The sequence below is a fragment of the Lepisosteus oculatus genome, chromosome 6 (genome assembly GCF_040954835.1).
Source record: "Lepisosteus oculatus isolate fLepOcu1 chromosome 6, fLepOcu1.hap2, whole genome shotgun sequence".
In the NCBI taxonomy this organism is placed as follows: domain Eukaryota; kingdom Metazoa; phylum Chordata; class Actinopteri; order Semionotiformes; family Lepisosteidae; genus Lepisosteus; species Lepisosteus oculatus.
This window is the reverse complement of record NC_090701.1, coordinates 20,112,528-20,138,318: the sequence shown is the minus strand read 5'-3', so window position 1 is coordinate 20,138,318 and position 25,791 is coordinate 20,112,528. Positions and strand designations below refer to the sequence as shown.

The 25,791-nt window shown below is 37.2% G+C and overlaps 2 protein-coding genes across 2 annotated transcripts; both read right to left on the bottom strand.

The window, feature by feature from the left end:
- Nucleotides 1-413: 413 nt before the first annotated feature.
- Nucleotides 414-13,327, bottom strand: rgs9bp (regulator of G protein signaling 9 binding protein). The gene is made up of 3 exons (XM_006634375.3): nt 12,813-13,327; nt 4,384-4,693; nt 414-3,132 (listed from the first exon to the last, which is right to left on the bottom strand). Exons 1-3 carry the CDS (start codon nt 12,906-12,908, stop codon nt 2,774-2,776), a joined length of 765 nt encoding a protein of 254 aa, XP_006634438.1. The 5' UTR covers nt 12,909-13,327; the 3' UTR covers nt 414-2,773.
- Nucleotides 13,328-20,626: 7,299 nt separating this feature from the next.
- On the bottom strand, nt 20,627-25,450 carry rnf182 (ring finger protein 182). Its single transcript, XM_015354355.2, has 2 exons — nt 24,912-25,450; nt 20,627-23,105 (listed from the first exon to the last, which is right to left on the bottom strand). The coding sequence occupies exon 2, from the start codon at nt 22,913-22,915 to the stop codon at nt 22,193-22,195; it is 723 nt and encodes a 240-aa protein (XP_015209841.1). The 5' UTR covers nt 22,916-23,105; nt 24,912-25,450; the 3' UTR covers nt 20,627-22,192.
- Nucleotides 25,451-25,791: the final 341 nt, after the last annotated feature.

The window sequence follows — 25,791 nt, the reverse complement described above, 5'->3', positions numbered from 1 at the left end:
GAGTTTGCATGGTGCCATTATGATGAAAAGTCCTAGATAAATTGTTTAAGGAGACTAGGTCCCATATCCTACTTATTTCGTGTGTCTTAGATTGGCGGTTGCAATTTGTACATGAAACATACCAAAACAAAGAAATAGTAAACCTGATCATGTTACAAAAAATATTATTACTTCAACAAAGCAAAAAACAATTATATAGTATCAGAGTCTCCAACAAAGAACAAAAACTTTAAGTGAAGGGAAAAGGTAATGATGATATATCTAGTGGTTTATGCAAAGTCTGCTTTAAAAATATTAGTACAGTAAATAACTAAGGCAATTCACAAAAACTAGTACTGTTCAATGTATTAGATAATTGAAAATGAATAAAAAAGACTGTTTCAACACAGACAAAAGTAAAACATCCTTTTTATTTAAAATTATGTTACAATTTTTAAAGTGGAAGTTGTTTTCATTTCCCTCTCTTGACATTTTCACAGCCTAGAAATGTCTATGAAGCTTTAAATAGTGACCACACGATTAAATTCTGTCCCTTGTGCATCTGTTTTAAGAATTATGTTAGGCATTCCAGGATTATTTTAAAAGATGGTGCTCTGTAGAAATGATGAAAATAAGAAAAATTAATGCTTCCACCTCAGAAATATCGCCTGACTACACCCTATGTCGTCGCTGACTGCTGCTGAAAAACTGGTCAAAATGTTCGTGTTCTCTCAAATTCATTACTGTAATGCCCTACTTGCCTGGGTAACAAAATCCACACGGAAGAAACTTCAGTATGTCCAGAATTCGGCAGACAGAATCTTGACCAGGTCTAGTGCAAGTGATCACATTACTCCTACCCTTGAGAGCTTGCACTGGCTTCCTGTCAGGTTTTCTGTTGACTTCAAAATCCTCATGCTCACCTATAAGGCTCTATATGGCTTGGCACTTCAGTACCTGTCTGAATTACTATCCTTACCTTACAACCTTCGCTCATCTAATTTTGGCCTCCTATCAGTCCCCAAATGCTTAGCTATGCACCAAAGCTCTGGAATTTTATCTCTAAGGATATCAGAGAGTCACCTTCCCTGAGCACTTTCAAATCTATACTCTTCATTTAACTGGTTCTGTGTCTGCCCTTTGCTTTCCTACTGTATTCCAAACCCTTACAGTAATTATGTAATTTTACATAAATGTTTACATAAAATCAATGAGATAACAGATATGAGGTATTAAGAGACTATGATTGTTAGTGATGTAATGTTAAGTACACGCGTAGTACTAAAGGGTAGAAGACATAATCCTTATTAAATTATGCTTTTATTTTTAGCTATCACTTCATGTAGTGCAGTCACAGTTCAGGGAAATTAGAAACATTGTGGTATTCACAATGGCTTGTTTAATCATGGCCAGATGCATTTAGACTTTTGTTTTAACAAGGTGTAAATTCTGCAACTAGGTTCATGCTAAACATACTATAAGCATGTGAATCATGTGTTGTGGGTCCTGTATTGCATGCAGTGGATTAAAAATCAAGCTGCTGTATAAACCAATACAGATTATTCACAGAGAGAGGGTATTTGGGCAGCGCTGCTCCCAGATATAGAACACGGCTCCTGAACACAGGGTACACCTGGGCAAGAAAGACCAGGAGGAAGATCCTCAGATTTTACATAGAATTGTCCCTGGCTGGCCTCCTGCAGTGCTATGAAGCATCAGTGTGAACTATCCAGTGCATCCACCCAGTATTAACCAAACTTTTGTTTTGTTTTTTCTTTTAGCAGAACATTTTGTTCTGTTTCTGAATCTCAGTGCACAAAGAAATAAGTGACTTGATAACGTGTCACAGTGGAATTCTTCCAGCTCTCTTTGGGAAAAGTCATCCCCATGCTTAAACTATAATGACATTATTGTCTCTATCTTTTTGCATTAAACAATTACATTTATTCTTACAATCCATCTATCATCCATTTTCTAACTGCTTTATTCAATACACCAAAGTCCACCACGGGGCACACATAGTCACAGATACTGTACATACAAACTTTCACCAGGGCCGATTTTGCCAGAAGCCAATGAATCTACCAGTATATCTTTGGACTATGGGAGGAAACACACAAAAACATGGGGAGAGCCTCCAAACTCCACACAGATAGCACCCTAGGAATTGAACCCACTTCCCCAGCACTTTAAGGCAGCAATGACAACCATTTTGCCACCCTGCCTCTGCTTTCACAATGTATAATATTCATTATAGATAAAACTGAAAATGAAGGACTTCAGATTTGTTGGGTATTCACGGTCAATATTTCTATGTCTTTCCCTATTTAAATGAAGCTTTACACAATGTGCATGCTGAAAATCGTAATAGCGGCAATGGAGTGGCTGACCTCATTTGAAATCTGAATGTTTTCCCTTCAATATGTCAAGATATGCAGAGCACCTGCTTACCAAAAGAGTAACAATTCCCTATAGTTTCTAGAATGGTTCAACCTCTCTGTAAATTTCTCAGAAAATCATTTGAGACCAAAAGGTTACATGGATTCTACTTGTATTTATTTCCATCCAATACTGTTTCCTACAAAAGGTAAATAAATAATAATCTTTTATTCTTTTACAATATTTGTTCAAATGGCTTGGCAGCTTCAATGCGAATGTACAGTAAGTGGCCTCAAGCTAGTTTAGACTCCCAGAACCCAAAAGATGGCTGTCAGGATCATTTCAGTGTAGCTGTTTTGTTACAGTTACTTTTTGTAGAAACTAGTTCCTTCATCAATGGGTCATCGAGGAGCTCTCATGTCAGGTACACCACACACACAGACAACACCACTGCGACCATGGCGATACCACAGAGAACAACCGATACAAAAAACTGGCTCCGATCACAACAGCGGCCTCCATCCTCCTCGTCCAGGGAGAGGAGAGCGACAGAGGAGGTTTCAGTGCTGAGCGGGTCAGCATAAAGTGGGCTCTTGGCCTCCACCGTCCAGCGGAGCACGTTGACCTTCATCTCCATGTTGTCAATCATCTTGTCCACTTTGGCGATCTCTGCCTCGAGGTCATTTTGCTCCAGCCGATCTATACTCGGCAGATTCTCGTCGTGGGTGAGGGTCTGCAGGCTCAGGGCTCGAGCTGCTACATCAGAGGTTCCTCCTGTCATGAACAAACAACAGTCTAGTGTCCTGACAGCTAAGGTCAATGTTTCTTTCTTTCCACACATTCAGCCAGACAAAAGCATAATGCAACTTATTGGCTGTTAATTGCAAATTGTTAAACTGTTAAAGGGGAACTGCAGTCCCAGTTTCTCAGACTGGTTATTAAATCTCAATAACAAATTAAATTAATTAACGTTATCGCAACATTTTACAAAGTTCAAATTAAACACAAAGTCATGAATTTTGTGAAAGTACTGTATAGTCACCTTGTTGTCAAGAGTTCACGAGAACTGTGACATGAAGCAGCCCTTCCTGCTCACTAGTCACTGTACTGACTAATGTGATATGAAATATGAGTGAATAAGTACACGTATGTATCATATATTTACAATAAATACATCACCTTTCACCTATTTCTCCATTTATGTCTCATTATCAATAGTCTATAATTGTTATTTTTCTGTATTTAGCAAAAAGTGGCTACATTCCTTGAGAGCCCTAGTGCTGTTAGTCCAATAGGTCACTCTAAATTGACTTATTTTTGCACAGTATGTCACAACAACTTTTAAAGTTACTGATCTATGAAATAAATAAAGAACTTTCGTCCATTAAAGGCAGGAAAGTATTTTGATTTGTGATTCAAAATAATGCTAGATTTAAGAAATTTGTGATCAGTTTTATTGATCACAGTTAAATTGTTCCAGGTGTTGAGAAATTGATGATTTCACATGATCTCTAAATCCATCTGACCAGGGGGTTTCCAAGACTAGGATTGGAGACCTCTGGTGTACAGGCACAGTACAGATTATATTCCCTTTAAGGTCTGATCAATTACTTTTCTTCAAAAAATGTTTAGCAAGAAAATTATGTGAGTTCATTTCTGAATTGTGAGACAAGTGGCGATTGTTTAAGAAGGATGCAGTTGAAGTTTTATTTTAGATAATGAGGCCATAATCCTAGAAAACTGTTAATGGGCAACCCTTGTTTTGATGGTGTGTAGAATCCTTAACCTTTATTGAAGAAGAGTTCAGGTAGCAGTTCAGACAACATTTAAAGTAAAGAATTTCTTTAGCATGTTTTAATAAACTGTATTACTGTATCTTCCTTTTCCCCTAGAAACAAATCGCCTAGCTAACAAAATATAATGTTCTATTAAAGCCACTCTCGGCAAGAATATGTTCCCAAATAGTAAAAGTGGAAATTACAAGACAGGTTTAGTATAACCTATAATTGGTGTTGTCAAACTTACCCGACATCCCAGTCTGCACAAACGGGTCTGATTTGGAAGACAGAGAGAAGGTCTGTCCCATCTCAAAGACTTTACACATGTCTGAATGGAACAGCTCCAGACAGGAGGAGAAGACCACCCAGAGGCGCTCCATCTCGGCTCGCTCCTCCTTCGGCAAGCTCTTGTCTCTCAGGCTGGCTGTCAGCTTGCTCCTGTTCTTCACAGCCAGTTCCTGGGCTTTTTCTCTGGTCCTCCTGAGCTCATCTCTCAGGTTGGAGGAATCTGTCGATCCTCCAACACTCGCTGCCAAGTGCCTGTAGCAGGCCACCACCTAGAAAACCACACAATTGCCGATACTTGTCAAGTAGGAATCTGATGACACTGGACTAAACCACAGTTTTTATTTTTTTCTTAGCTACAGCATAGACTGTCAAAACAATTTCATCCTAACCACAATAGTAAACTTCCAGTGACACGTTTTATACCTCATTAATAAAAACTTAAAATGATTATTTCTTTTTTTACCCACTTAGTTCTATATTTAAAGTTTTATATATAATAATAAGCATAAATGTGTGTTAACATGATGGTCAATCAAACTGATAAAAGACAAATGATTTCTGAAAAGCACAGAAATGGGGACACTATACTATAAAAAGGCACCATCCTTCAGATGAGACGTAAAACTGAGGTCCCCACTCTCTGTGGTCATTAAAAATCCCAGGGCATTTCCCGAAAATAATTTTCAAGGTGTAACCCAAATTACTCATTGGCCTTTGCAAATCATTGGCACCTAATAATCCCCATCTATGAACTGGCTTCATCACCCTGTTCTCCTCCCCACTGATAGCTGATGTGTGGTGAGTGTACTGGTGCACTATGGTTGCTGTCACATCATCCAGGTGGGGCTGCACATTGGTGGTGGTGGAGGGGAGTCCCCATGACCTGTACAGCTCTTTGAGTGGAGCGTCCAGAAAAGTGCTATATAAGTGTAAGGAATTATTACTATTTGTCTTGATTTCTAATTCTAAACATATGCATTTTACATTGCTTGGGGTAAAAAAAAGCATTAATGCAAAGGCTTCATTTAAAAAAAAGAAGAAATGTAACTGAAATTTGGATGCATACTAACTAGAATAGTCAATTGCATCACATCTTACTATACCTAAAAAATGTATAAACATATTTATGGCACAACTGAAATTTAAAAGTTCACAGAAGTAACCACGTGGTTTCAGGCCATTTAGGAGACTGGTAAGAAACAGGTGCTAAAATAGGATATTAGCTCACAACTAATGCATTCTGTTTAAACAATTATTTAGATAGTCTTACCCTTCTGACAGTCATGAATTTAATCTTTAACAGGTTGGTCCTTTGAATATAAAATAATTAAATTTTAAATATTTATTGTAAGCACTCACATTAAATAACGAATACCTGTTTTGATTACGTTATATCAAGGAGCTGTTTCATGCAAATTAGTTTTAAAATGTTTTGTAAAACTCTTCTTTTGAACATTTTCCAAATGTGTGTCCTTTTCCTTTTTAAACTTAAATTAGAAGTACTAGAGTTATCAAGAGAACACAATGTATTATTAATGAAGTCTGTGGAGGCATAGATAGGAGATACAGTAGGTTAATTTTAAGGATATTGTATAATTTTTTTAAGTAATTATACTGAAATCCTGAACCAACTTGGCTAAATACAATCTGTTAAAATTAAATTCTATCCCCCACTAGCGAGCTTACATGGCTTATTTTCATGAACAATTTGATACTAAAGAAACACAACTTCTTTAAATAATTATATATTATGCAAACTAACACATACACAAGACATAATACATACAGTACTACTATTTTCTATTATTTACTAAGGGAGTGAGTTATATTAGTCCATCAATATACATCTACCTTTCTGACCAAGACACCTAGGACTGACCACTAATACACCTCAAAGAGGCCTAAAATTACAGTAAGTGTACAGTAAGTGGAGCTGTTTTCATAAACAATCAACATTATTTGACCTTGGTTTCTTATAAATGTGTATCCTAATGAACAAGAGTGACAAACTTTCCCTGGCAGAGGTAAAAAGAAGAACTATTTAGTGAAAAAGTTGTTTTAACTATATAATAATTTAGGCTCACAATTCCAAGAAACATTGCTCTACATTATCATTGCTTAGAGGTAGTACATAGTGTTGATACTGTTCAATAATAATATAATTTAAATAAAACCTTTAAATTAAAAGTGCCTCAATGAAAGTACTTTGTAAGCCTTGTATTGGTGCTTAGATTATTTCACTGCTGAATGTCTTGAATGTTTTGAAACTAATCCAGCTAAATTCAGATATTAAGCTTTGTATGTTCTACATAAATGGCTAACATAACATATATGTTACAAGTAATATTCCCTGAAAGTGGCAATACCAAACAATGTTATTGTGAACCATGCTTGAGTGATGCAGTTTGACTACAACTCAATGGACTTTGAAATATTATATTTGAAAATGTAATAATCATGTCTTCCTGAAATTACTCCTTTGCTCTTTACTGCTTGATGTTAGAGAGGCAGGTGAGTCTGAATTGTTAGGGCTCAGCAAGAGCCAGACATTGAATAGCTTTTTGAAGGCTGAAAAATCTCTTGTATGCAAGCCCCCAGAGTTCCCTTGTCTAGACCCAAATCCCACCCTCTAACCAGGAAGAACATAGTACAATCTAACACAACTAAAGAGAGATGGACAGACAGCAGAGTTACCACCTTGAAACCATACCGTAGGAAAGGAAGTATACCAAGGCTCTGACTGTAGAGAATTAATCCTGGTACTCTGACTTAATTAGACTTTGGATTTGCACAATCTGACCTTCCTAAATTACCCTCAATTCAATTGGTGAGATACATTTGTGACATTCCTTCCTTCTCCAACTCATCTGTTATTCAGTTTGTGCACAACGGCTACTGCACATCACCCAGGTGAGAACAGCATATCTGTGATGGTTGATGTGGGTTACCAGCTATACAGTATGTGAAGCACCTTTCTGGTCCCTTGGGAAAAAAGCAATATACAAATCTTTGCATTTATCATTGTGAAAGTACCAGGAATTATATTCAATCAGAACTGTCAGTCTCTGTCACATTGACAGACATCTCAATGGCTCTTTACAGTTTGAAAGCAATATTTTACTGTGAATGACACTGTCCATTACTGTGTGTCTCATGGAGAGAAAGCTGGGGTATGCGAGAAGACAAATTCCTAATGCAAGAAATTGTATATGGCTAATAAAGTGATCTTATCTTATCTTATTTTTACTATTTTAAAACTTAGGGCCAGTCTTTTAAATGCAGCCAAAATGAAGATGCATACCTTAAATGAGTTAGACACGCAACCATATGTTAAAATAGCTGTTAAAAAAAAGAGCAAAGAAAGTGTTTCCTATCAGGATGCATTCATTCAGAAACTGAGGCCAATTTAATTATAATAATGCTGCATTTATTGTCTTGACATCTCCCCTTAATGAAAGGAGCTACATTAAAAGCGAACAAATCATATACTTAAAATATTATTCTCTTTAATTCAATTACAATTCCTAAGATCACAGAACAAGCCAAGAAAATTAAAACCTCCTAGATAGTAGCAATACAATAACGTACATTTTAGTGCGCCAACACTAAAGGCTCTGACATAAGAATATCCATAAAAATAACAGAATAAAAAATAAGATTACAGATCACACTAATTCCATTTATAACCTCAGTATCATCTTTATTACCCCCTACAACTATTTTTATGGGTCTCTTTCTTTGGTTATCAGTGGGTAAAATCTGGTAATTATTGATGATAACTGGTGCCGTATTAAAGCTATTCTTAGATAAGCTCTAGGGCTTTACATGAGAGGCTTCCAAGCCATTAGAGAATACTCTAATACAGAATACTGTGATAGGCAGCATTCTGTGAAGCAAAGGAGCACCCAGAAGGATACTACTCTTTCAACACTAAGGACATGAAAGCTTTTCATCACGAAATGCAGTTTTAAACAATTTGAAATAAGGAATGCAGTGTCTCTGTATTTAAATAACCAAAATGATTATTAAATATTAAATATTAAATATTGCTTGGTGCTACTGTAAAATGTTGTTTTTCCCAAACATGTGTGTGTGTTCACTCTGGGAAGTTAATATTCACGTAGAAGCTATATAACCCTGCAACTAGCAAATAACCCACTGAAGCTCAGCAAGTGTGAGCCTGTGGTCAGTACCTGGATGGGAGACCTCCTGGGAAAGTGAAGGTTTCTGGAAGAGGTGTAAGTGGGGCCAGCAGGGGGCACTCACCCTGTGGTTTGTGTGAGTCCTAATGCCACAGTATAGAGACGGGGACACTATAATGTAAAAAAGAGCGCTGTCCATCAGATAAGATGCAAACCAGAAGGCCTGATTCTTCGTTGTCATTAAAAATCCCAGGGTGCTTCTCTTAATGAGCAGGGGTGTAAACCCTGGTGTCCTGGCCAAATTTCCCCTGGCCTTTACCAATAAAGGCCTTTTAATAATCCCTATCTCTTAATTGACTTCATTACTCTCCTCCCAACTGATAGCGGATGTGCAGTGAGTTCACTGGCAAACTTTGCATACTGACTGCTGTTGCATCATCCAGTTGGGGCTGCACATTGGTGGTGGTGGAGGGGAGTTCCCATTACCTGTAAAGCACTGTGAGTGGAGTGTTCATAAAAGTGCTATATACAATAAGTATAAGGATTATTATTATAAAAAAAATTAACAACATAGTGGCGCAGCAGTTAGTATTGCTGCCTCACAGTGTTGGGCTCTTAGGTTCATCTCTTGGGATGCTGTCTCTGTGGAGTTTGTATGTTCTCCCCATGCATGGGATTCCTCTGGGAGCCATGGTTTCTTCCCAAAATCCAATGACATTCTGTTGCTTAGCGGGATAGGCTCTGGCTTCCCCGTGACCCTGTATTGGATATAGCTGTTAGAAAATGGATGGATGTACTAAAGCAAAAAATACAATGCACAAATACAGTGTTCTTTTCCAACATTCACTCATGCAATAGTATTGAATCCTTTCCTCAGGCATTATGTTTTTAATGTTCTTAGCTTGTTTATGCACTAAGGTGCACTCTAAAAGTGTATCAGACTGAACATCACTAGCTCTACATTAAACACATGAATCCCTCACTAACCATGTTGGGGAGTCAACCTTTAATCACAGCTCAATCAAAACTTGGAAAAACACCAGTGGGACCTTCTATAAACACTCAATGCCATGTAACATCCTAGGGGTTTTTCTGACCCTAATATTGCTTAACACACTAGCTGCAGTATTTGAGTACAATCTCTCCAAGGAACAGGCAGGTCCCATACGGACCCTATGCTTGTCAATGAGAAACAAAGTCATTACAAACCTCAGCACAACTGGACAACAGGACAAAAAGATTATATTTATGGGCACAGGTTATTGTATATTATGGCTACATCTATGGTTCTTGTTTGGTTGAAGAAAGGGGCTGTCACAATATTAACCTCCTCCCTTTGATATGAATTTGTTAAAGAGATTTGGTAACGTGGAACTTTACGCCAGTCAGGGAGGTGATTTAGGAAAATGTTTCTGCATTATGTAAAACTTGACAGACCTACTTGTCCATTTCAAGTTGATTCATAGGTCCTTAACAGGGAGAGTTCAGATGAGGTTATCAATAGCTCTCGTCAGCTGTGTCCAGCTGGGGCTGTGGGCATTTATTTACATATGTAACGCTTACGGCTGACAAGCACTGTGTGTAAGAGCCGGCGTACCAGAGCGGGTGACGTCACCGCCCTTCCCTGTGATAGCAGGACCACAGCTACTGGGCTGTGGAGAGATCTCTCTTTAGCTCACGGGGCTAGGTCGCTGCAGAGAGATGCGGAAGTCCCGGGTTCGAGCCTCCAGTCGGGATGGGGCCGACCAGATGCGGCAAGGGCGCCCGCCTGAGCCCCCGTTGCGTTACACATATTTTGGAAGTGTCCCAAAATGAATTTGTTGAGAAAATATGTGGGATGTGTGTTGGGCTAAATGCAGTATTGAGGAATATTCCCCCATAATCCTCTAAAGCTGTTACTTTTTGATGTATGTCAGTTAACAATTCAATGCTCGACAAGTGTGTTTTCCAAGCAGCAGTGAATGCAGCAAAGGGCACTATTCAACAGACCTGGATCAAGGCTGCTTCTCTTTATTTGGTCAAGATGTTTTGCTTCTCTGGAGGTGTTCAGCTCAGCACTTAGCCTCTGTCATTATGTTGGTAGCTTGGACACTGCCATTGATCAAGTAGCTCAGACATGATGTTGCATGCCCCTTGTCTAAGTATGGATCTGTCCTTTTTTCCCCATTTCTCCCTTGCTTTTCAGCTAAAACACTGTAATACACATTGTGAAACTCTGGAAGAAGTGTACAGTATATGGATTGATCTGTATTTGCTTCTGTGTGTTCTCTGCCGCAGGGTTGAGGTTTAAACTGATAAAAATAAAAGGTAAAAAAGGCAGCAATTTCTCCAGCAACTTTCAGTTGCCCTAAAGCTACTTGATTCTTAATCATCCAACCTACTGTAATGTTATGGAAGCGCTGCCTCAGTTTCAATGTTTAGTATGTTTCTAAACAACCCATATAAAGTATTTTACTTTTAATAACAGAAAATATGTTTATATTTTCCCTTTCAGAATTTATTTCCATACTCTAAATAATAGAATTCTATTCTTAATTACTAACTATTCATAAAAATCTATATGGTATAAAACCAATGGTAAAATTACAAAACAATAAGTAGTGGTTGCTGGCTACAGTACTGAATTACAGCAAAATGCAACACTCTCATCACTCTCCACTTTAATATTTCAGAAATAGTTGTACTTCAAGGCACTGCTCTCAGAAGAAGATGAGAATATAGACAAGTGAATAATGAGCAATCAGTTCAACAAAGTAGGCATGACTGAGACTACACAATGAGAAACAAAAGAATATTAATAGTTCAGAGTAATGTGCTCATATGTTTACACCAAACAATGCTTTAATAGTAGCATGTGATACCATGCAAGGTACAGTATGAGTATAGCAGGATCTCATAAATGCATAAAACAAAAACATCCAAAACATCAACAAAAGAAGAAATAGAACGATTAATTTTACTGCTCATTTACTTTTGTTAACAGTAACAAAGTGAGTTCCAAATGATAATGGAGAGTAAGATGTAAGAACTTAGATAATAAAGATATAAATAACTTATTGACTCAGGAATTAGCAAAAGGAGAACTTTTGAAGACTAGGATATTCTTCTGATGAGTGATGAGCGCCCTTGAGTGTAAATCTTTGTAATTATTACCTATTAAAAATAAGTATTTTTCCATGGGGCCAGTATTCTATCAATTTGATTAAGTGATGAGTTTTGTAATACAGGGAAAAAAACAGGATTCCACTAAGAATTTCTTTTTTATCCAGCACATTTACACAACAGAACATTTTGGCAGAATGCATTAAATTAAAGAAATCATTAGACATGTTTTCATGCTTAGAATCTCTACATTGGAGAAGCTGACAACATTTTGTTCTTCTTAAAAATATTATGCAGGACTCAATGGTTTCATTGCCTCATATTCTTTTGCTGGTGTTTCACAGCCAATAACTAAAATTAAGCTAACATTTTATTGCTATCTAAATGTCTAGGCATTTTTCTTATTTTTTTTTTTAATTATTCATAATAGAGGAAATAATTAATATTATTTTGTTATAGTTTGTTGCTGAGATTTCAGCAAGATTAGAATATAAGTGAGATACGATAATGTATAACAGCTCCTTATGGTATATTATCCATTCTCTAGGAATTGGTTTCCACATCGAAATAAAAAAAAAATACACAAGGAATTTATCATCGGTAAGCGACTAGAAATTTGAACAGAAAAAAACTAAATAAAGATGATTTAAATGTGATGGCGCCTAATTCTGTATTCAAACGGTTTTTCATAGATCTAACAATATCAGTCAGTGTTACAGAATGAGCAGCAGTAGAGTCAATACAAAACAGTAATTTAATTTAAGCATCAGCTTACCAAGTATTAGTGTGAAATCTGCTAGCAATTACTTTTCCGCTTTGAATCAAAACTGGATAAATGCTTCACATCAGTGAAAAAGCTGACCTTATTAACTACAAAAGCTTTTCTTTTATTTTTTGTCACTTGGCAAAATTTGATCTCAAAGGATGCAACAAAACTGACAGTACACATTGTTTCTATGAAAAAAAAACTTGCACTAGCTTCAGCAATAAAACAATAATTTTAAACGAGAGAGAAACAGGCTAGAATGAATTAGTGGGTAATGGAAATTCAGTTCCTAGCTGCGCTTCAAGTATTGAAGTACCAGTACTAATTCTGCTTTTAAGTAACTTTTTTTATTATAATTGGCCCCATAGTATCTCTCACCTTAATTAATGCCTCAACAAGAGCCTTCGCCTCTTCCCGAGACTTGATTGAATCCGCATTCCCATCGTTGGCAATCTTGTTGTTTGATACTGGCATGGGGGCTCTTTCTGGGGTTGTGAGATCCTCACCCCTCTCGCAGCGCAGAAATGTTTCGGGACAGAAGAGTGGTGCGAACACCGCTTATTCCAGGCTTGCCTTCACCCTGAATTTACGGAATGCCATGGCAAGATGCGCTTGTCTAGGTGAGCATGAGTTAACTCCAACTAAAGGTGAAGTAATTACGCAAAAGAGAAAAAAAGTTTAAGACGGCGTTTCGTTTAAATATGGTCTTTGTCTAAAATGAACGACCAGCGAAAAAAGACCCTACATATAAACTGTATGTGTTTTTAAAATATGTAAATAAGGTAGACCCACGGTACTGTCCTTAGCCATAAAGGTAATCCTTCTGATCACAATGCCATGACTGACGCAGGGTGAACGGAGCAGCTAATCTTATTATCTACAGCTGAAGAACATGCGCCCATTGTTTGATGAAAACGCCTCCAACTAAGACACCGTCTTTTATAACAGAGCGAGTGTGGGCTTCATTGTGCATTTGGGCTTATCTCTTACAGTTACTTGGCAAGCATTCTCCTCCCGAGCCTGAACAGATGAACATCATGAAATGTATCTTTTCGATCTTTCTTTCCCGTCTCTGTTTCTAATACATACTGTATACCGGGAAGCCTTTGCACCCCAATTCCATTTAAACCTCTCTACATTAATGGATCATTCATAGAAACTATGTTCTCTTTATCTCTAGTCATTTTGGACTGGAACTGCAAAGGGAGGTTGCATTATTCAGAGTAACAGTTCCTGTCCTTGTCTTCTGTGCATTCTGAAGTTCTTCACAGTTTCAGAGACTAAGATTAAGAACAGCCACTGTGAGCACAGCAAACATTTAGAAGTGTGACACACTTAAATTAAAAAAAATATTTTCCCACCAAACTCCAGAATAAATCTTTGTCACGTCAATTTCATCAGACAAAGTTTTCCAAACGGCAAAAGAAAAGGTCAGTTATAGAAATGATGTTTTGTACAACTGTAACTCGGTATGCAGCATGTTCAAGCTATTGGTTTAACAAAAACAATAGTCCCTTAACCCAACAGCCCTTTACATTCTTTTAGGTCATATATAATTATATTAATTTCCCATTCTGAAACAAAAGCCAAAAATCGTTGTGTAAGATTGTTGTCTGTTTTAGAACCTCACTGACTCCAGTCATGTTTTCTCCCAAGTCCCAGGCCTGTTACAGTATATATAAACTAAACAACAATTACCTGGATCACCTCTCTTCAAATCACCATATACAGAGATTTACCATTACCCTCTTCCAGATGACCAGGTGTTATGATGATGCATCGAAAGAATTTGGATAACCACTGACTCTTACATACTGGTAGTTTAAGCGGCTTCTGGAAGAATTGAACGTGGTGTAAGTGAATGAATGCTTCTGTCTGCCATGAAATGGACTGGCATCCCATCCAGGTTGTGTCACACCTTGTTGCTGTTTGATAGGGTCCAGCTCCCCCATGACCCTGAATTGAATAAAGCTCTTAAAAAATGGATAGATGGAAAGACTCTTACATGCTGTAGCATACCAAAGTTACCACATACTGCCAATGGAGTCACTACAAACTGCATGGTACTTGTACAGGAAGTACTCCACCCTCAGTGTGAATACATTCACAAGGCACTATATTATGGTCATCTGAACATTTGTAAAAAACCAACAGGAAGTCCAAGGACCTTTGCCTAAATAAGCACTAACAAAATACAACCAACTGTACTGTTTGTTGTAACTGTCAGATTAAGGAAAGACCTGCATAGTCATCAAGTGATTCTGGACTAGTGGACAGTGAACTGAGCACACAGTACATCTGGAAAGGATGATCTGCTAAAGAGTCAACTAGCTTTCCTGACTGATTGTTAGCCCTGTCTGTTCTTAAAAAAATAAATATGCAATGTGCTGTTTCACTGAGGCTTACTGGATGGGTTACCCTGCATGGGACAGCCTGAGTTAAAATTGTTTTCTTAATATGTAATTTCTATGGTTAAGAGTAAATTACCCTTCAGCTGCTGTATTGATCCAGCACATCTGGGGTGGGATACTGTAGTGAATTGCTACATTCCCTTGTACCACTGTTATCTATACACGTATGAGAGTGTTGTTGTACCTGTAATAGAGTAGGCAAGCAAAATACATATTTTGCTGGATGTGACCGAGTACTGACCTTTACCATCATATTTAAGTGAGTGCTCTTTGTGTGTGCTTGTAAAGTTTGTTGGCTGGTTGCTAACTTGTGATATGAGTCTGAAGATTTCTTAGCTGGAGTTAAAACACCATTAGTTTGCCTCAGAAACAACAGTTCAACACTGTGTATTAGTAAGTTAAGTTGTTGTATTCTGCTGAGTATAATAAACTCCTTTATAAAGTTCTTTGTAGTCATAATGAAGAATTATCCACTGTCTCAAGCAGCAGAAGTCTTGGAATTTGTATTTCATCTTGAGAGCCCAAAAAAATTCTAGTTTCATCAGGGTATATTATATAAAACTGTGTGTATGGTTGAATAAATGTAAAAGTGATAAATCAGACTTTTAAGTTGTGAATATTCTAAACATTGTGGATTAAGTTATGATTGTGCTCGTGATTGATAAATATAACCCAAGATTTCTCTGAAAGTCTTAGTATCAGGAACATCAGTTCCTGTCTAGGGGTATACAAATAGACACTTGGTACATCTTTTATCATGACTATGAAAAAAAATGTGTAGATCACTTTAATACTCAAAGACCTTAACAAGGAGAAACTAGTAACAACTGCAACTAGTAATCAATAACCTATCCATATTAACCTTGTCAAAAGTACTGAAATAAGTCATTTATTGAAAAAGAAGTGTAGTTCCCTTCCTCAGAATTAGTGTTTAAAAGTACCCATGAAGTGTACTCACAGATTTAGGTGTCTATTAATGTAAGCACAGTGTTCTCTTCAGATAGCCAACAGCCCCATTATAAACAGCATAAACAGTCTGAACTGAGTCTGCATGCCACAAGCCATGATTTCTTCAAAAAAGCACTTTCAAAGGAACATGTCACAAACTCTAAGGACAAGCTCCTAACTGCATATGAAACTGTACCTTTTGTGCTTGAGGCTGCTATTAATGATGTAGTGCAGTTTCCATTACAGCAGCCTTGGATAACATCAGAATGATTTTAGAAATCGTAGACTCACAACACATGGGTCATAAAATACTGAAATTATATCCAATTTCAAGACAACTGAGTAAGGTCTGTACCACAAATAATCTTAGAAGAAAGCTGCATTATGAAAAATCAGTTCCGAACAAAAACATTTGCTAAACTATTCTACAGTAAGATTCATCTAATTTTTAATTTTAATGATCTTTAATCATTTTCATATGGTTCACTAGGCCCTGTATATTAGACAATTTTAACCTTAATGATTGCTTTTTAATTTTCAATATTTTAACTGAAGTAAAACTGCAATATACAGTTGCTTCTAGATGGCAGAAAATATAATAGTGTTACACAGAAATCCTTGGTCCGTTTCTAAATTAGATCATATCAGGTGATGTGGTTAGTCAAAGGTCTGGATGGTATAGTAATTTGTTTCCTGACTTCTAGTTCCTCAATGCTTCTCTTTATCTGATCATTTTTGCACACAAAAGTTTGGTACAAAAAAATAGCATAAAAACATATGAAAGCTGACTAAATGCAACTAAATAAGCAACTAAATGTGTATGATATTAAACTAATTTTTAACTCATAAAATGACATTTTGCAGACATCCATTTTATCTAATTCAGTTAGAGTTTCGTTCCTTTATATTGTATTCTTAAGGTGTGTCACACAGTGACTTTCATGCACAAATGGCTGTGTACACCATTTGCACACTGAAGCCATTGTATTTGCTCAGACATTTACTGTCCTACAGCAATATATAACATGGCTTACTGGTAAATCTAGCACACTTGTGCCTGGAGGTCGATCCTGATTAGGGACAGTGTGAAATAATCCCCTCTTGTGATCTGAAATATAGAGTAAGGATTGGACTAGATTTCACTGCTGAAGTGACTGGCTGGAGCCAATCAGATTGTACCTGCAGTATCCACCTACAATACAGTACATGTGAGTACTTCTCACATCTCCTTACAAATGTTTGTTTTGCTAGTATGAGATCATTTGAAAAGTTCTTCTGAAAATACCATTTAGTCAACTTTTTTTGTAAAAATAATAAATTATTTTTAAACAAATAAATCTTATGTCTTATATTTTATTTTAAACTGAAAGTGTATAAGAAAGGATCTATAATGATATGGTGGCACTGTGGCACAGTGGTTTGCAGTTCTAAGGCCCTGAGTTCAATTCCTGGGGTTCTATTTGTGTTTATATGTTCATCCCATGTTTATCTGTTTTTTTTTCTGGGTGCACAGTTTCCTCCCACAGTCTGAAGACTTGCTGGTAGATTGATAGCTGTAAAAAAAAATGCCCTGGTGTGAGTGTGTACTGTACATGTTGTGTCTGTTTGTGCCCTGCTATGGACGGATATCCTATCCAGGGTATATTCCACTTTGTGCCTGTTGCTTTTGGCTTCCTTCACATCCCTGTACTGAAGAAGTACATTACAAAATGGATGTAATGTTAATGTATAAACCTTAGTACTACTAATAACTGTAGCAGTTATAACTAGAAAGAAATCCATACTCCTCTTATTTTCACCTTTACCTGACGATGACTTTCAGAAAGTAACATTTACAGTACAGTATGTAAACATTTTCTATACCTGGAAATGACTGGGCAAGTTTGTTGTTAAAAAAACACAAAGATTTTTATTTGGTCCTCTGTGGGCATAGGTATGCTTTTTGGAGAACAAGAGACAGGGAAAAGGGAACCTGATGTCACTGCAAGAAAGCAGAGTCCAGCTCTGGTCGATGCTGCCTGCTGATTATATAAAATGTTTTAACTCAGTTAATGAGGTGCTATTAGAGAATGGGTAGGCAATGAAGAGTCAAGTAGGAGAAAACCATTATTGAATAGTAGCAGAGAGGATATTATTATACTGTATATAAAAAATATAGCTGAAATCCAGAATATCACTGTGCGACTTTCAAAAGAGAGGAAATTCATGCCTAACTCCGAGGACCAAAAACTGTGGAACTGGGAGAAGACATGAGTGTTTCCTTCTTGAGCAGTTATATGTAGATTTCCAGGTACTGTACGTTGCACAATGATGGGATATTGTTTAAAAGAGTGCTGGGTCTCATGACTACAGAGGTAAAAATGAAACTAAAGGTTAGGGTTGGAGGTCGAGGCATCTTAGTTCTGGTAAACCCCATTGCAACAGGTAATAATAACTTACCCTAAATGGCCGTTTTTTTTTAAGGCTTGTGATGAAAGTATGTTTTTGTTCAGATAGCATGGACATTGTTAAGGCAGGTGTGGACACCTCTGGTCATGAAAATTCAAAGGCAGAAAGGCATTTATGTCTTCACTCCAGTGCATTTTTGAATTACTTTGTTATACAAATAACAGATAATAGATATACCCACAATTTTAGACACTAATGATTTGATGGTGACCTATACAACCTGCTGGTCAGTGGCTTTCCAGGGCCATTACTGGCAACACCTGAAACAGCTAACAAACAAAAAGGGTTGAACATACAGTCTGTGCTGCTGCCTTGTGTAAGATATTCTTTTTCTCTAAGGTTTTTGCCAGTAGAGGGTGTTATTACAACAGCTCTGAGTCACATATGCTTTCTTTTAACTGCAACAGGCACTTGCTGTTTTTGTTCTTGGTGTGCTGTGAGCATCTGAAGATAATCTCATAAAGCAAAATATCACCCTATCCTTGCTATGTAGGAATCCACTACTTCCCAGCTTTTTGACACAATTCACCCTTTTTAAACAATTGCCATTGAACTTATTTGCTTCAAAATGTACTTTCTGAAGCTGAATTGAACAATATACATTTTAAAATGAAAAATGATTATATTTCCTTTGATTTAAGGGTGTGGTATAAGCACCCAAATTTGTTCTATGTGACAACATAGATAAAAAAAAAACTGTGATTACAGTGAAATCTGTAAATGGTTGAAGGAACATAGGCTCAAATCAGGGATTTGGCACTGACAGGAATCCAAAATCTGCTATCTTTTCATTTATTTAAATAAATGGCATTTAAGACTTTTTCTGCAGGATAAACACAAATTGAAATACTAATAAAAGTGCTAATGAAAATAGATTTCTTTATGTGTAAGTTATTATGATTAAATATTGGTATTTTGAAAGGGTTCAAAAAATGTGGCTGTCACTTACAAATTTGTTCCAAATCTTACTTTCCCACTGTTGTTGTAATTTAGATAAAAGGTTTTTAAAAAATATTTTAAAAAAACTGTACTGATTTCCCTGGTCCTAAGGCATTAGTCTATTGGTTTCCCCATACAGTGTAGATATATTCAGTTTCCTAGTAGCTCTTGGGTTCACAGTATAACCTTTTTGCCAACAGCACAGCTACTGTAGTAAATGTAACGAGCAACAGTTCTGCATAATGGTCCAAAACACAAAGAAAGACTGCTTGCAGCTCTTTTTTACTCTTATGAAACAGCAGTCAAGCATAGTTTATTGGAAACTTTCTCTTATTCTTGCTGCAGATTTCTTGGATGGCTCAGTAATATTGAGAGCTAGCTTAGACCACGCTCTAGTTAACCCAGTCATTAAAAAGCTGGCTTTTCAGATGATGTGGGGGTAAATTGCCAAGCCTTATGCAGAAGAAAATGCAGCCCAAATAATTACTAGATTAATGCCAGAGGTTATCTGCTCAATGCATATCCCTTATGTAATAATGGCCACAATGAATTGGCCAGTGCCGGCACTTTACTTTGTTACAAAAGGCAACCTGGAAGAAAAGGTGATGAAAAACCACAGGGAAAAATTCAGTGTAACTTTGTCTCTGTATTCATTAGCAGCACCATTTCTGCAAAGATAAAATCTTGCATTATACCAAATGAAGTGTGCCATGCACAGGTTTAATGTAAATGGGAATTTTACACTAGTCAAAATTACCTTTTGTACATTTCTCCTAAAAGTTACTTGATTCATCCATTAGTCTTAAACATGTCTTGAGATGTTTTTCCAAGAAAGGGTTCACTATTTAGAAACAAACTTGATGAATACAGTGGCTTCAGAGCATTCTATTCATCAAGGTTTTATGCATTTCATTAACCTGAGAAGCAACAGGCACATGGCAGGATACACCCTGGATGGGACACAGACACACACAAACTTACACCAGGGCCAGTTTTCCCAGAAGCCAATTAAGCTATCATAACATAGTTTGACTGTGGGAGGAAGATGGAGCACCAGAAGGAAAACCATACAAACTCTGTGCAGATTGCACCTCAGGTCTGGTTAATCACACCTTAAAGTTTTCTTGTCTTCAACAAGAATAAATCCTGGAATCTCACCAATAAGTATGTCCAGATAGTCTTTGCTGATATGTATACTAATTTATTTACAGTATATTGAGAGACATTTTTTAAAACAATGTACATTAATTTTACATATTAAAAAATATTGAATGTATATATACTAACATCCAGTTTTATTCCATGAAATATTTATTAGGTTTATTAGGTCAGAAAAAAAGCTACACCTTAGACTATTGGTGAGCGACTTCTTTTTGGCCTCAGTGTTTGGTAAAATAACGTACTTCAAGACCTGAATGAAAAAAGGACAGGTTGAAACAGCTGAAGAAAAGTTACAGTGTTTAATATTATTGTTTAATCTAAATCAAATAAGGTGCTGTACATGGGAACACAGGCAGATTCTTCACAGAAAGTGAAGCTAAAGTTAGAAGAAAACAAGAGGAGGGCATTCAGTCTAGCCAGCCTATTTTGGTAGTTAGTAGTTAATTTATCCAAAGATTCGTCAAGCGCATTTCTTGAAAGAAACCAGAGCAATATTTTCAAAAACATAGCTTTTCGATACTCCCACAACCCTTTTAGTAAAAAAGTGCCTCCTGTTTTCAATACACTTCCATGCAGTGATTTACTGTTGGAAGAAATCCACTGGCTTGACTTTGTCAATGTGTTGTCAATGTGTAGTTACACAGGGAAGCAGCATTTTGACAGGAAACATTGGACTAGACAAAACAAAAGCACTACAGATACAACTTGAAAGTGTGATTTGCTGTCATTATTCCCAAAAAGGCATTTTAACATAATCTTCCCCATGTACACAACACAAATTGTTCTCATGTATTTATGGTATTCCTCACAAAATAATATTCACATTCATTTCATATTGCTCTACACTGTGTAGGTAGCATCACTGAATTTATTAACATGCAAAACCTTGAAACCACATGTATATATTCTTCAAAACAAGTACGAATTAGTCAAGAATAAGTCTCTCACTTTGGTAGTTTTGAATCATTTATAGTATCCTAAAAATATTCTGTGGTAATGATTAATTGAATGCTAGCTGCTGAGTTCAACAAATATATGGAGTAACAAATGAAAACAAAATCAGTAAAAAAAGCATATAAGGACTCACAAAAACACATCCATTCAGAAAATATACAGCACAAGAAGAGACCAGTATATTTTTGCAAATAATAGTAGCAGAGAACCTCAAAAATACCTTCTATCATTATAGATGATTGTTGTTTTAATCTGAAAGTAGGTAAAATTGTGAAAGATCCCAAAGCTTTTCTTTCATCACAATTAGACAGGAAGTTGTTTAGTTCTTAAATCTCACATGCCTTATTCCAAAACAGTTCCTAAAGATTAAAAGGAACTGTGCACATCATCCACATTTTGTGCACATCCCATTGCTGTCTGAAATGCATAGTATTACACAGTTCTAATACCTGAGAAAGAGCCTGATTTTAAGAAAGAACATTAGGTGTACAAAATTGGCCGAAAGTCATGATAACTGATTTGTATACCTTGTAGACTTCACAACCAGGTTCAGAAGTCTTTTTACTGGATAAGACACTTATCACAGCATATAAACTAAACAGAATAAAGACCTGAAAATGTTAATGGACATATCACAATGTACCAGCACTATCTAAACATTTGTTTTTTTAAATACGCCATTTTTTTTCTAAGTGTAATATCTTAAAACATAACAGCATAAACGTCTCTCTTAACCTGGACAATGATATTTTAAAGAGAAATAAATCTTCACTTGTGCCCAGTGGTCCATGCAGGAACACAACAGCCTTAATTGTAGTTAAGTTACAGCTTATGCATTAAGATAATTTTGTTCCTCACAGAAAATTGTTCTTTTTCCTGGACCTCATGCTCTGTTTGCTATGAAGATATGCAATCCCAAAACTCATGACACACACACTGGCATAAGCCATACACCATGACAATGAGAAGACTGGAAGGTACCAGACTGACCAAGATTACTCCCACAGTGGTTCTTTGAGCGATTAGAAGGTAAACCCCCAGTGGCAGGGAACTGAAGTACAACAGGCCCAGCATCCACACAAGTATCCTTGCTGAGGTCTGGCACAGCATGGAGGCGCAGTTCCATACGGTCCAGCGACGAGACACAGAAGCAATGGAGTCAAAACTAGAGGACCTGTATTCTTCCACTATGGGAGAGGCGGAGCTCTGAGGCTGTAGGGGTGCTTCCGGCTGTGCATCCACAATGGTGATCACCAGGCAGTTGGAGGAGCTGCAGGACGAGGGGCTGACAAAAGAGCTGAGTCTCTTGGGACTGAGGAGCAACTCAGTGGAGCCGTCATGTACGTTCCTCTTGTTTTTCACCCTGAAAGTCAGGGCCTGCACAATGTTGTAGTCGTCAGGGAGGCTCCCCTCTGCTTCCTCTGGGAGGCTGGTTGGATACCGACAAAAAGGACATACAATCGCATTTGGGGGGGACTCCCCCAGGTCCAAGATCTTGACCAGGCACTTGGCACATAAGCGGTGACAGCACTGAAGCACCTTGGGCCTCCTGTTTCCCAGGTTGTAATGGCAGTAGCAGATCTTGCACTCCAGCTCCTCGGCACAGCAGCTATCCACCATTTCCTCCAGATTCAGTCCGGCCAGTTCTTCCTCAAAGATGTCTAGACATAGCAGGGGCAACGTTCACGAGCATTGTCACAGAGTACCCAGAAAGCTTACGTAGAAGTCTGGAATCATCACATGCTGTCTTTGTAAGAACACAGCATCATGGGAGCTAAGCTGCAAACTGGGAAGCTTCATGCGAAAAATCCTTTCATGGAGTCCATGGAGGGAGGGGAAAAAACAGGAGATAACTGTTAACACAGCATTCAAAAACAAACAACAGACACAAAGCAGGTTCTGTAACAGAGTTGCTGGAATTTTCTAGCCCAGCACTGTCGCCAGTGAACTCAACCCAATTAGCAACTCACCATTTGGCTCTGCTGTGCTGATAATGGTAACAATGCAGTTCAAACTGCCTTCCGCTACATTTTTGTTAGTGGTGGACAAGTTTCCCCTAATGAGTCCTTTACATTTTTGATTTGCCCCTTTTGATTTTTTTTTTGTTAAAACCATAACCCGTTTCTGTATAGATCTTTCCTCCATTCCTTTTCTTGGACAATCAGGAAGTGATCACACTATCCTTTTAAAGGTTCTCTTCTTTTATGTTTAAAAAAGCAGGTGCACTGTACAGTATATGTTAAAGATACGGAGTAGAGATTTTCATTATGGTAATCATTGTTAAAGAGACTTACTATTTGTATCTATCAAGTGATCAAGTGAAAGATGGATCCAGCACATTTGTCTTCCAAGGTAAAGAATTTGAAAATAAAATGAATTGCAAAGAGCAGAATAATTTCTATGTTGGTTTTAATAAATGACAAAGATTTCATGCAAGCACAACAACTTACAATGTCTGCTCCAGCCATGTGCTGGCAGTAAAATACTGCAACAGATGGTAAGTGACTTGAAGAATATTTAATCTTTAATTAATATTTTCTATTGCTGGCCTTTGGTACATAACAATATTATTTCCTTTAGAGATCGACACACATATATACAGTATATATATACTGTAGCATCCATCTTCATAAACTTCTGAGAGTAAAAAAGAAAATTCTAATGTTTTGCATAAGAAATGGAAGGAACCTATGTCTGTAAGGTCTTATATAAACCGTATATACTGTACAACATAAGAAAGCCAGGCCAAAGTCACATTTTCAATAAGTCTGAAGCTGCTTACATTCACTTTACAACATCTTGGGAGATTGTGTATCCTACAGTATGTACTTGACCTGTTGAATGGCTGACCTACAAAACATCACAAAAATGGTGGAGCTACTGTAACTCAGTGTGCAATAAACAAATCAGCAGCCAGTTTTCCATTGAAACTGTCCAGGTTGAGACTAGTTTATATGTACAACTTGGTACATTGTATATATATATGCACAAATTCATTTGTAAAAATGCAATATCTTCTTTGTTACAACTTGTTTTTCACCTTCAGCTGCTGAGGCTATTGCACAGTCCACATCTGCATGTACACAATGTACACAATCAGTTGTGGAAAAATGTTTCTTAACTACTGTAAGAACAATGCTCATGCACCACTCTAAAGCTATTGATAATTCATATCTTATTGCTATAAGATATACTGCTATTAATACTTGAATACACTTTATGTTATACTGTATACTTCACATCTTGCACTATTTAGTCTTCTCAAACGTCCTGTGCAAAATCCCTTTTTGATCATTATCAGTATACAAAGTATATAACCACTCAAAAACAATATACTGTTAGCACATCATGGAACAGGTCTGAAATGAATGAGCCTGTGATATTAACTTGCTGTCAGTGTATCCATTGAATGTATGTGACTTCTCTGCAAATCAGGAATTATGACTGGAAATCAGAACATAAAAAGTGTTATTGTGAAGTGAATTTCATCCATTTAGACCCAGCAGTATAAACTAGCTGTGGAAAACCTAAGTCGGTAAGCTAATACGCTAGCCAAAAGAGTTTGCTTCAAGAGTTTTATTACTTTATTGTGATAGCAAAGACTGGTCTTTGTTACCTTGTGGCAGCAGTTTGCCCTTTCCACTCCTCGTGCAGGTCGGAGGAATGAGGCTCTCTAACTTCACAGAACGTTATGAGATCCGTCACCATGACAACAAACTGAACCAAACTAAAAAAAATCGGGTCAGCCAGCCTTTTCTTCCCTCTCCTTCATTCACACACAAAAAAAACCTTCTGCATTAAACCAGAGATATACCAATGGCAATAGATTAACTTCAGGTAAAAAGTTCCCCGACCACTCATCTTCCATAGAGATAACACAAAAATTGTGAGAGAGAACTAAAAAAACATCCAATGTTTTTTTTTTGCTCAACAGTCATGCTGAAAACCAGAACTCATCTGGAGCAGAAACACTACGTTGGCGCATTCTCATCCAAAGATCAGCAAAAAAGACAGGGTTTTGTCTTGGTGTGCTAAGAAAGTAATATGAGTCTGTCATTTTATCTACAGGAGTCACACACCAGAAAGAGAGAGCAGGGTGCTGCACCTGGGTTTTTCTATTTGCATTGCCACCACCAGGTCCTCTGCTGACACCAAAACAACCCAGTGTAATGTTACCCTAGGCCATGCCCTTAGGTTATATGACACAAGTGGGGATGGATCAGTTTGACATTACCTACCTGCATTTATAATAAGGTCTTAGATCTTCATGTTAATAAATGCAAGACTGTGCGGAGGGCCAAACACTAAAACCGTCTTGTCTAAACATTCCAGGCCCTGGGAAATAACTAAGCTACAATATTTTACTGTATATAAAACTTAATAACTAATTTAAACTCTAGATCTTGGCATGTCACATTTTGTGACATGGGATCAGCAGAAAATTAGCAAAGATAGAAGACAAGAATGCTGAAAAGTCTTCAAGCATTGGTATGAGT

Excerpts from the sequence above, each read along its gene's own strand:
- rgs9bp (XM_006634375.3), bottom strand. The coding sequence starts at position 12,908 with ATGCCAGTATCAAACAACAAGATTGCCAACGATGGGAATGCGGATTCA. Across the intron at positions 4,694-12,812 it reads TTGTTGAGGCATTAATTAAG|GTGGTGGCCTGCTACAGGCA; the intron begins GTGAGAGATACT and ends GTGGTTTTCTAG. Across the intron at positions 3,133-4,383 it reads TGTGCAGACTGGGATGTCGG|GAGGAACCTCTGATGTAGCA; the intron begins GTAAGTTTGACA and ends TGTTCATGACAG.
- rnf182 (XM_015354355.2), bottom strand. The coding sequence starts at position 22,915 with ATGGTGGATAGCTGCTGTGCCGAGGAGCTGGAGTGCAAGATCTGCTAC.